Here is a 12,500-nt window from a genome sequence, read left to right on the forward strand (position 1 = left end):
TTTTGTAACAATATTCTCGATGACGTTAAAAGGGAACAAATTCCTCCTTAATGTTTTGGTAACGTTAATATTTATGTCAAGGTGAAAGCCAGCCCAAGTATTGTTGATCTTAAAAGTTCCATCTACCAAACCCTATGGATTTATGATCATGAGTAATTTATAGGTTTTCATGTGCAGGCTGTAGCGCCTGTTATGTACCTGCAAACATCTCTCCTCTGACAAACATTCCCACATCTTTAAACAAGCAAGAAGTTCGGAAAATTGTTGCTCCCTTTGTTCAAAAGATTGTTTCAAACTTCTCAACTCTGCTTCCACAAGCTTCCATTTGAAAATCAACCCTAGCCATGCACATCCTTTGGGAGCAGCCGTCTTAATTTATCCCTTTCATACTAGTTAATCTCCTATCTCAGCTTAAATGGTTTTATTGTTATTTTTGGTTCGCCCCTTCATCCTTTTAAAATTATTCTCGTTAATATGTCACAAATTCTTTTACTGTTTATTGCACATATTTTTCATTTTATTTCTCACTGTACAACTGACGATGGATGATGTCTCATCCGAAACATGCATTGCCCTTATTAAAAAAGAAACTTCAAAAACATCGTATTATTATTTATTATTATTATTATTATTATTATTATCATTATTATTATTATTATTATTTAATATTTGGCATGCTGAAATGTGGAATCAAAAGAAGCACAAGTTGACTGGTCATTAACTTTTTCCTGATTTTGGTGGCTCCTAAAGAAGCGGTTTTATGAGAGTCAGCAAAACCCTGCTGATCAGAAGCCTGCAAAATCTTGAATGTGGGAGTACAGGCATTGCTCCAGGTATTCAACTGAAATCAGTTGAAGAACAGGATTGAAAAAAGCCATTTAAAACTGGTCATTGGCTTGAGGGAAATGTCACAGAGCTAACTTTATTTTTGCTTTAGTTTCATCACATTCTCAATGAACATGATCACCAAATTGTTCTAAGCAAAATTATAATGTTGCAGTTATCCCAAGGTCGGCTGACCCTCTAAGACCCATGTATAAGTCAAGGCCGCTAAGTTTCAGCTGATTTTAATGTCACAAAAAGTTGACATGTATTCAGCTAAATACGGTAAGAGATACTGTACATACACTAAGGCAGTTTGTCAACATTAAATTCTATGGTACCTTCCTAGTGGATTGACGTCAACTCTTTTTCTGAGTTCATCCAGTCTATCTGCATCTCTCTTCAGGGCCCAAGAATAACTGTATTAGAAACAAAGTCAGCTACTGCTGTCAAGCACAAACACTCTCTCTGTAATTTACTTTGGATTTTCCTTCTCCTATTCAGTGAATTGTCAACATGTGCACTTGTTTTTTTAATTTTTAATTTTATTTTTATTTATTTATTTATTTTCACTTGTTATTCCTTTTTAAAAAACTGTTTCTCCAATCATTTAGAGGATTTACTGTACAAGCCCCTGTTACTTAGGCACTGTAGTATTTAATATGACAGGCCTTCTGATAGGGTGCAATGAAAAAATGCAAATTATGTGAAATTTCCAGGGCAGATTATGCGATTAGAAAGGCCATTAATGGTTTATGTGATAAATAATGTAAATTATGTGATTTTTTTCTGAGCAATCTTAAGCTTGTTTTTCAAGGTTTCAGGATAAAAAAGACACGTTTTTATTGTCTAAAGACATTTTGAACACAAGGGAACAGTACTTATGAATTTTGACCGACATTAGTTGAGATAAGTGAAAAAAATGAGGTCTTCTGCACTATTGGTTCACCACATTAAAAGTTGAAAGGACACAGCTAACATGCCAAATGAATGATCAATATTTAACAATTAGACCCGTAGCCCGCAAGGGCTACGGGTCAATAGCCCATGAGGCGAAGCCCAATGGGCTATTGACCGGTGGCCCTTGAGGGCGAAGGGTCTAATTGTTTTAGTATCACCCAACTAGTCGGACAGAAAAGGCAATAATAAAGTTAGCAAATGCAAGTTAAAGAAATATTTATTTGGGAATAAGACGAAAAAAAGCGTCACGCTTTTCGCTACTCGAGGACTATTACTAATAGTCCTCTAGTAGCGTAGCCAATCAAAAATCAGGATTTGCATTAGTCCACTAGTTGGGTGATACTACTTATTAATGTTCCTGTATGCTACCACTAGCTTCTTACACTTTGTTTTTGTGGGCAGTATTATATTTCTGAACAGATTTGCTAATTTGAACAAAGGGCGACTCTTTAAGAATGAGACTTGTACCAGGCTCCTGACATGCAAAATAACGCCTTGAACTTCGAATGTTTATGAAATCGAACGTAACAAAGGCTTTTCAGCCGTTTTCCAAGGTAAATCATCTTAAAAATGGCGTATTTATGCAGGAACTCCCAACAAACTTGATTTATGTTTTATTTTATGAATTTTGTGCGTTGTTTTGTGAATTACCTATGTGATATTTTGTGATTTGTGCAATCGGATGCAATTTGAGGTCGATTGTGCGAAATCACACCATCGCATAATATCAGAAGGCCTGATAAGATGCAAAAGTAGGGAGGGCAGCAGAAATTAACAAAAAGGGGACAATGCGTTGAAGGAAATATATTTGCCAAATGAAAACCATTTTTTTTTCTCTTTTTAAGTTTGCTGTTTCAAAATGGGCCCATACAGAGGATAAGCAGAGCTTTAGCAATACTCAAGTATGTGTTCCAAGTATAACTTATCTTTCACAACAAACATACAAACTTCTTACCCAGCACAAAATTGACTCGTTTATAGGACCTTGTGATCCCAAAAATTAACTTCTAGCTCTATATGGCTGAAACCGGTACTTGATAAATACCTCAAAAGCCAGTGACTCCACCTAATTGGCTGTGCACGCTGAAAAGATGAAAGTCAATATAGCATGAGTATGCATGGGAGAGGTGCAAACTCAACATAAAAATATAAAGCCCTTGCGAAAAAAACACTCTTTGAGCCCCCAAGAGAGAAGCTCAAAGAATGTATATGGTTTGCACAACTCCTTGGAGGAGTTACTGACTGGGTAAAAGAAAAAGATGAAAGAACAATATTACCGGGGTATTACTTTTCTAACTGCTCCAAAACACTTCACAGGATCAAACTAGGCTTTGCCTGCAATTTGCCATAAAGCCTCCTTTATTCCTTGTCACTTTATCCAGCCTCACGTTACTCATTGTTGTGATATTTTGCAATCTACATCCCTAGTATATAGTTGGATATGATGGCAGAAACAAAGGTCCAAGCACCAATGTGTATAATTATTTTGTTTGTGCATTTTGTCATAAAGAACACATACACGTACACAAGTTTGCCTCTATCCATAAGCTTTCTTCTCTTACCATTGCTTAAATTGTTAAATTTATTTTGACTGAGTTTGATGGCACAATGAATGAGTTTCATATTAACGAGAACAAGCTCAGGCTTCTGTTTTGTGCCATAAAAACTGTGTTACTGTTTAGCTGCTGCAGCAATGTCACAATAGTTTTACCACCCTTCAAATACCCCAGCCACATTGGACTATCATGATAAGAATGGAAGAAATTATGTGAACAGTCAACCTCACCTCCTAATGAAGACTTAATAAGTGCTAAGTTTGTGATGTACAAGGATCTTACTGTGAAAATCTAAGAGACAGTGAACACTTGAAATATTTATGCATAGGCAGCCCAAGTTTGCATCACTAGAGAGCGTATAATAATTATTTTAATTACTAGTGGGAAGATGACCTTTGGGTGCAAGCGGTGTTGCGTTACAGGCAGCTGTTGAGAATTTAAATGCGCTATAAGACTTTGTATGGGAAATAAAATACCGTCGATTATGTAGCCTAAAAAACGCTCATTCAATAACATAAATAAAACTGACTCACCTCTGCTGTATTCTTGTGCGTTTTCGTGCTTATTTTACCGTTTTGGGAATTCCGTGTTTTCACTTTTCTAAGACGAAGTCAAGGCTCCACACTAAGATTTTGACCGTAGTCAGCTCAGAGGCGGTTTGCGCCTCAAAAATCCATCCCAGCAGCGATTTTTTCACGCAAAGCTAAAGCCCCATCATTTGCAAACCTCTGTGAATGTTTCGTCGTCAAAAATCCCCACGCACTTGGCTGGAAATGAGCACTTTCTGCTTGCGATTCCATGATAGCTGATAACAGCTCCATAACACCGCTTGCACCCAAAGGTCATCTCCCCACTAGTAAATAATACTCTGCCTATGATTTATGGAATGTTATTGTGCTTCAAGTAAAAAGTCAATCACCTGTGCAAAAATTAAACAGCAACCACTAATGGTAATTGGTTTGTGGTTTTATTTTACTTCTGATTGGTTGCTGCACAATGGGAATGTCAAAATCGAATGAAAGTGTTCATGATTTTCGGATCCGCACAGTAATAACATTTTCCAAATCTAAAATCAATTCAAAACCAACTTTTCACTTAAACACAGGAGTGACCATCACCAACAACATCACTCTCAAATTAACTCAACTTATAAAAATTTGCGACCACTGTGAACCATTATTATGTTAGCTTGAAAGCAAATTAATATCAAGCAAAAATGCTCTGTTATTGCAGCACCTGCATATGGGTATATCCTGGCATCAGCACATCAATCTCACTAAAAAAATTCACAAACGAAATTAACACTAACCCTAAATTTCAGGCAGCATAATGTCTAAAAAACAAGCTCTGGATCACGTACAATTCAGACTTACACTTTGGCTCTTGTTATGAAGGCTTTGATTAAGCCTATCAATAGAGAATGGAGAGTTTTTATTTCATTCTTGAGCCATAACCTTAAAAAGAATAGCTACATCAATCAGCTTGCTTCAGGTCCACGTCTTTCAAAATTAAGGGGATCATGCAAGATTTTAAAATAGTCGATCAAAATAAAACAATGACATCCACTAACCTTGCATCAACTTGAGCCTGAAAAAAGGATTTAAAAGTCAAAGATTTACATGTGGCACAGAAAAGACTGATTTTACCATCAGGAAGTCACATAACAAAGCAGATACCATTATTTAAAAGCGCAATGTTCACACACATATTTATGTAACTGACCAATATACAGCACCTGATCATTCCTACTTCTGCCAGTGTGGAGTTTTCCCCAACACTTCCAATGACTTCCTATGACCAAGCAACATTTTAAACTTTACATTAATAGGGTCTGATTCATATCTCACCCTCATTTTCAGTAAGATCACCTTAAACCTTTCTAGCACACCAAAATCAGTAATTAACCCATACAGAGTACCACTAAACTAGTATACAGTTCAGTTTTAATAAGTAGGGAATCTTACCTTCAATCTTCTCTCATTTGCAGTATGTATATCTTCATCTGATGGGTGAATAACAAATTCATTCCTTGACCACTCCTCTTTGACCTTAATTCAAAAGAAGGACAGAAAATGGTCATGGTCAACTGTAAAATGGTCAGCATAATCATTTTCTGTTTACATCAAAACTAACATAATGATTGCTACTTGCTGAAAACAAATAACATGAAGGACTTCCCAGGGCTTTATGGCATCACAAAAAACATCCTATTTTATAATTTTAATTACCTTTCCCTCCGCTCCGAAAAAAAAATAAAAAATGAAAGAAAGAGATTGATGATTAATATAATAGAGCAAAAGTAATTTCCCTGATGATGCTATTAACATCGGTGAAAGCTAGGAATAAAGTTTTCAACAGCAGCTCAAGGCCAAACTCCAATGTGTTCAGTTACATGTAATTATTGTGGTATCCACTAACCTTTTCCAGTCCAGTCAAGATTTTGTTCATTTCCTCTTGAGTGACCAAACCAACCTTCTCTATTGCTTTGACATAGGCCTGACTCCCCTTGAAAGCAACAAGAAGAAAAGAATGTTCCTGACTTAGACCAGGTACATGTACATCCCATATGACCTCCCCTACATCCCTGACTGCCTCGTCAAAAACTTGTCTTCGGGGCCTCCTGGACGAGATAAAAGTCCAGTGATTCAATGTAAATTACAAATTATAATACATGTATGGTGCAAACATACAATAGTTCTTTCTTTCTTTTAAGACCATTTGCTGTTAATATATTATAACATTACCATGATGTCCTCTTTCCACATTCTCTTATCAAATCCAATGGATGCATTAAACTTCTCCATCTCTGGATCAATGTCGCCAGAAAAGCGACCACCCCACAGCTTGTTAGCCTGTTGAAATGAAAAATAGTCTGTTAGTTACTTGAATGTCTGGGCTTAGTGACTGATAACAGGCTGCCATGGTTAATGAATTTAAACCACATGAAGAAATCTTTGACACAGATGACAGGAGCTCTGAGAAGAATGGAGAAGCTTCCTGCTTAAGTATTAAACCATTATACTAGCAGCAACCAATGGTATAAGTGGAATGGGGAACTGCAGTTCCGTAAAAATAGCTATGGACACTGTTCCTGCAAGAGCAGCAGAAATTAAACTTGGTATTGATCTCATTCGTTTACAATTTATATATAAGGCACCTTCTCCTTTTGATGCATGATGTTCTTCAAGATAAAGTTCGTCCACACAAAGGGAAGAGACAAACATGATTGTCTCGCAGGGGAAACCAAGTTGAAATCCCAGAAGTAAAGCATGCAGTTGGAAAGGAGTCAATTCAATACAGAAGCACTGTTATTTGGAACTTCAGATCGAGTACAATAGTTCTCATGGTAGGGAAGAATGATGATGACTTTGTATATTTACATGCATAGGAATCTTAGTATTTAAATATATCTACTAATTGAAATTTTCTACCTGCTTATTACCAGTATTAATAATTTACTTTTATTTGTACTGTAATATTTGTAAATAATTCATCATGTGGTCTGGTTTCCTTTTCCTTTGTCATAATTTTGCTCTCTAGAGTACATATGTGAATGGACACCTTTTTTAGGCGCTTCTAGTAAGATTTCATTTAGCAATGGTTTTTGTTCTATGAGACTTTATTGGACCTTATTTTTTTGTTTCATTTTGTTTTCTATGCTCACCCTTTGCTGTAATTGATTTCTTATTCACGTATCGCCAAAGGGGACCTCTCCGCATAAGCCAAATGGTTTTTAGAGGTCTCCTCGCCTCTAACTGTATGTTTTAAAGTTTATCTTATTTAGTATTGAGGCAAATAAAGATTGACTGGTATATTTTTAGTTTCTTGGTGTTGATTTTCTCTGCAGCAGGCCAGGGTTTTCGTTTGAGGCTGGAGTCCGGGAGTTTTGTCCACTGGTTTCCCATTCCATGTCAGGTAATTTGATGCCAATATTTGAGGGGTTTATTTAACTTTTTATTATTATAACTTTTTTTACTCACTTTTTTCAAGAGAATTTGAGTGAACTCCAGCCTTGCCTGAGAAACTGATTATTGGGTTCCAGACACACTGGAAACAGCATTTCCAAGTGATCTATTTAAAAATTTCCTGGGGGGGGGGGGGGCCCCCCGGGCATACGCCCAGACCCCCTTAAGTAGCTTGCACCTTTGTCACTTGCAAGGCACCGTACGGTACCAAAATGCCAAGTTTGGTGCTTTTAGAAATATGTCTGAAAACCCTAGCTGTCTCTGCAGTAATGTGAATGTGACCTTTTGCCCTTACACTTTTGCATCAATTTAATTTTCGTCTCAACTGATAGGCTTGTTGGCAGTAGAAGCAAGTTATCCTGCTTTACACTTTGACCTGGCCCGTGGGATCTTTTTTCGTTCTTGAGCACCTGTTAGGTTGTGCCATGTAACAGTGAGATAGCTGGCTTTCTAAAGGCTTTGTTTGCCTTGCCTTTTTTCTGTGTTTCTTCACAGACTGTTATGCTCTTGTTTGCTTGTTCTTCTGACTTCTACATCATGTAGTAATGGTTTGTGGCTCAAATTTTAGGGATAGTTAAAAGGGGGTCCCTGAATTATTTAATGCAGCAAACAGGGATCCTCCATATGTTTTAGATAGTAGATAATTTCTCATAATTTTACAGAAAAGCAAGATATAACTGAGCAAATGAATAACAGTAAACCACTTTTGTTCCCTAGGTAGTAAACTGGCATCTGGTATTCCAGACACTGCTTTTCAACAAGAGGACTTTTTAAATAGAACTGACTCATATTTTTATTTTCGCCCTGTAAGTGAAGGGTACATTCACAGCCTTATCACTAGTCACTCAAACCCTCGGTAAGTTGCAGATTGGATAATATTTCTAGCAGACTTCTAAAGCTGTGTAGTCCATACATCTCAAATTCTATACGTGATATTATAAATCAAGTGTTGGAGACTGGAATATTTCCTGATGATTGGAAAAAGGCAAAAGTACATCCTATTTTTAAGTCCGATGAAAGAAATATTCCAAGCAACTATAGACCGATTTCTATCCTACCTGCCATATCAAAAATTATAGATTAAGGGTAATGCATACTCAGCTGTTAGAGTATTTCCAAGCAGGAAATCTTTTGACAGACTCTCAATCTGGATTTACACCAAATCATTCAACCTGTACAACTTTGATAAGACTTAAAGTGCAGTAAACCTTTGGCTTACCAATACGGATGCTGGTAAACTTAATGGTAGATTTAAAGAAAGCCTTTGACACTGTAGACCATAACATCTTACTACGTAAACTTTCTTGTTACGGTGTGAATGGCAATGCTCTTCAGTTGCTTAAATCATATTTGATTGATAGAACACAAAGATCTTACGTAAATGGAGTCTTATCCACAGAACAATATGTATCATGTGGCATTCCCCAGGGTTCTATACTTGGGCCATTTTTGTTTATAATTTATGTAAACGATTTCCCAAAATGTCTACAACATACAACACCTGGTATGTTTGCCGATGATACGTATATAACTATGGCTCATGAAGATATATCCACAATTGAATGTTCCTTAAATAGTGATTTAGCTGCAGTACATGATTGGCTTCAGAAAAACAATTAAGTTTCCATATCCCCCAAACCTAGTTAAATGACTATTGGTTCTCGGCAAAACTTGACAAACGCTAAATTCACGAATTTAAAGATGGATGATTGGCCAATTGAACATCAACCTTCTACTAAGTTATTGGGGGTTCATATTGATCAAATGCTAACCTGGGATGATCAGATCAAATTTATTTCATCTAAAGTCTCGAATGGCTTGCAAATGTTGTATTTAGCTAGAAAATTAACTGACAATCTTGAAAGAGACTCTTATGACAATTTACCTACTATTCACTTGTACAACCTTATTTTGATTATTGTGATGTTGTACGGAGTGACTGCTCTAAAACACATGCCAGCTGACAAATTACAAAAGCTACAAAAAGATAGAGCAGCACGGATTATTACTAGGGCTGATTACTCTATTCGATCATCAGCAGTGCTAAATTCCCTAGAGTGGTCTAACTGAGAAGAAGGAGAGAAAAGGCACTTGTTAATTACGATGTTTAAAGTATTCAATAATATTTGTCCGACGTATCTTCAGGAGTATTTTCATAGAACCACAGAAGTTCACAATAATTATAATTTGAGAGGTTCGAACTATGACTTCCAATAATTATCGCTACCTAAAACAAATTTTCTTTAACATTCTTTCTATTATCGAGGTGCAAATGCTTGGAACCAACTGTCCAATCAAATACGTGAGATAAGGGATCTTGCAAGCTTTAAAGGTGCGATATCCTAGGACACATTTTACATTGCTAGGGCACATTTTTACGTGGCTTGTTTCGTATTATTATGTAGTAAATTACGTTTGTTACTAATTCTTACTATTGTTTAAATTTCTTTGACATTAAATAATATTTAGTGCTAAGTTATACCTAGTTCATTAGTCGTTTTAACATTTATATCTTGTAATTCTTGTAATTTTTTAGCATTTATATTTTGTAATTCTTACACGGCATGTCTGAAAACCACTTGCTGAGCCATTTACTGTGTTTTAAGCAAAGTTGATTGATTGATTGAAACTTCAACATCCCCCCTCCCCCCCCCCCCCCCCACCCCCCGCCCGGGCCTTTTGAAGATTGGATCATTCAAATTTAATTCCCGCCCACTTGGGCCAAAATGGTGTTCAAATGCCCAACCCAATCGTCGGATTTGTCTGTCATTCCCTACTACAGAACAATTGTCGTCGGCTCCTCCTGTCTTTAATAAGGACCTTTTGAAGACCTTTTTCGTAAGCTAATCACTCACAAATGCCATATCTCTTCCTTTAAATTCTTTATCTCGTCTAAAGACATGATTTATAACTGTTAGCAACTTCGGCACCCGAAAAAAAAAATCATTTGAAACCTGACACTTCCGGTACAATTTTCCCCACTCCACGCAGGCAACGGTCAAATTCTCCACTCCCCGGGCACAGGAGATAGTCAAATGCCCGGGGTTTGTCCGGAGGGGGGAAGGGGGGGTTGTTGAAGTTTCGATTTGATCGGCGCTTTCGGTAAGTCTGGTATTGCAAGTCGTTTAACTAAGTTCATAGGCCAAGTGTCCTTGCTTTTATTAGCGCTGGGACTGAAATCTCTAAATAGTGCATTCTCGCAATTGTAGTGAAAGAGATGGTTAAATGTTGGTCCCCGTAATTAAATTTCAAAAGCGCGTCATTGCACTTTACAATCAATGACGGGTATCTTTCGGGTATAAATTGTAGATTTTACCTTCTTGGTAAAGACGAGAAACAACATGGTTGCTTCATTCACGAGTGAAGATAAATGAAGGATTCAAAAGTTAACTATTCGTTTGCTCACCTCTTCAGAAGCCATTTGTTCTTGCTTGCCAACAGTGATCTTGTTATCCGATGAAAGGAAATGAAAGAGACACTTTCTGTCGACCGCGCGTAGCCATCGGGAGGAAGTACTGGGAAAGAATGACCACGATGGTGGATGTGGATGAAAAGTGGATGGAAGAAGCTTTAAATTTGGTGAGAGAATGTTGACTCATTTCGTACTTTACGGGAATTTCTTATGTTGTATGAAAAGCCTGACAGCTGCGGCTGACACACCTTTATTTGAAAGTCGTTGACGTCGACCAGTTCGGTTTTGCAAGGTGGTGAGCAAGAGACTTGTTGCTCCTCAGCTTTCTTCACATGATCAAGTATATGTATGGATTGGTTTATACTTCTTAGACTGCCATTGGCCAGTTAGGTGTCTCAATCTCGACGACAAAGCCCAGAAAATTGCAAAAAGGGGACAGCACTAAAAGCCGGAATCCGGAATCCAGGATTGATTTATTTATTTTTTCATTTTTACATTTTTACTTAATTGACAGCTTCCCATAGGGGCTTTTCAGGGCCAATGAAACACAACGAAACGACGAAACAGAACAACAACAACAACAACAACTGTTAAGAATCCCAACCGGCCTGAGGCAAACCAGTTGACTATTTACAAGTGCAGCTGCGAAGTTGAACCAGGGACTACCAGGATCAAATTCAACGAGTGGTCAGAGTGGTCTTGAACCTGAGATCTCCAGATCTCAAGGCAAACGCCCTAACCACTGGGCCACACTGCCTCCGCAATTCGCGAGAATTACAATAACTTATCCACTGCATAACTCAATTTGTTTTGCTAGTGTTTATTTCTTGTGTATCTTGATTATTATCAAGTGTTTTAATTGGAAATCTCCGTAAGTAAATGATCATAATTGAAAGTTGTTTATTGTACTTTACGTAAAAGTAATGTTTGAAATTTATTAAATAAACAAAGTTGTGTTTTACCATCTTTCCTTTCTTTGATTATGTTCTAGTAAAGAGTCCATTACCCAAGAGTAAGAATCTGATATCTGCAGGTTTTCCCTCATCAGCATCAGAAAAGTGTCTATTTTTAAACCAAATTTTAAACCAAGTTTTGCCAGAAATAAACAATAGACCAAACTCAGGCAGCGTTTACACAAACATTGTTTCACATTGGCACTTTTTCGTGACTTCGAAACCACGTCGAAATTGATGCGGTTTGGAAGTTTTTACACGGAATCGTTTTGGCCAGAAAATCAAAGTCGTGATGGTGTAAGCGACTGCTGCACTACGTGCTAAATTCACCATTTTGAATCGAACAATGCAGATTTTGCACCAAAATAGTAACCATATTCAAATCAATGTAGTTTTGCTGTTTACATGACAGATGAAACTATCGTTTTGAAAATGCTCCACTTCTGGCAGTGTTTTGAAATGACCCAGTTTCACCAACAGTCTTGATCTGTGTCGTGTAAACAGAAGGTGTAACCGCATCAAAAATGATGCAGTTACACTGCCTCAATGCAGTGTGTAACCCAATTCAAATATCTCGGGTTTAAGATTCTGTGTGTTGTATTTACATTATATTATAGCATTCACATTTAAATGATGATGCAAATACCTGGAACAAAAAAAGTTTTATTCCCAAAGGTTAGGGTCTATTGTTTATTTCTGGCAAAACTTGGTTTAAAAATAGACACTTTTCTGATGCTGATAGGGGAAAACCTGATGCCAGATTCTTACTCTTGGGTAATGGACTCTTTACTAGAACATAATCAAAGAAAGGAAAGATGGTAAGACACAACTT

At 37.1% G+C, this 12,500-nt stretch overlaps 2 protein-coding genes across 2 annotated transcripts in view; one reads left to right on the plus strand and one right to left on the minus strand.

Annotated features, from left to right (window-relative positions):
- The window catches only part of LOC138030185 (argininosuccinate lyase-like), a 30,026-nt gene extending 19,199 nt beyond the window's left edge, over positions 1–10,827 (minus strand). Inside the window, 11 exon segments of the mRNA XM_068878069.1 lie at positions 1,164–1,241; positions 2,828–2,865; positions 4,575–4,614; positions 4,712–4,792; positions 4,909–4,925; positions 5,074–5,111; positions 5,114–5,129; positions 5,303–5,386; positions 5,757–5,843; positions 6,083–6,190; positions 10,710–10,827. Of these exon segments, the coding sequence (XP_068734170.1) occupies positions 1,164–1,241; positions 2,828–2,865; positions 4,575–4,614; positions 4,712–4,792; positions 4,909–4,925; positions 5,074–5,111; positions 5,114–5,129; positions 5,303–5,386; positions 5,757–5,843; positions 6,083–6,190; positions 10,710–10,724 (602 nt within the window). The 5' untranslated portion in view covers positions 10,725–10,827.
- LOC138030187 (tRNA-specific adenosine deaminase-like) overlaps positions 10,750–12,500 on the plus strand; it is a 4,109-nt gene continuing 2,358 nt past the window's right edge. The window contains exon 1 of the mRNA XM_068878071.1: positions 10,750–10,882. Coding sequence (XP_068734172.1) covers positions 10,760–10,882 — 123 coding nt within the window. The 5' untranslated portion in view covers positions 10,750–10,759. The remainder of the gene's footprint in view (positions 10,883–12,500) is intronic.

The sequence above is a fragment of the Montipora capricornis genome, chromosome 13 (genome assembly GCF_036669925.1).
Source record: "Montipora capricornis isolate CH-2021 chromosome 13, ASM3666992v2, whole genome shotgun sequence".
NCBI lineage: Eukaryota > Metazoa > Cnidaria > Anthozoa > Scleractinia > Acroporidae > Montipora > Montipora capricornis.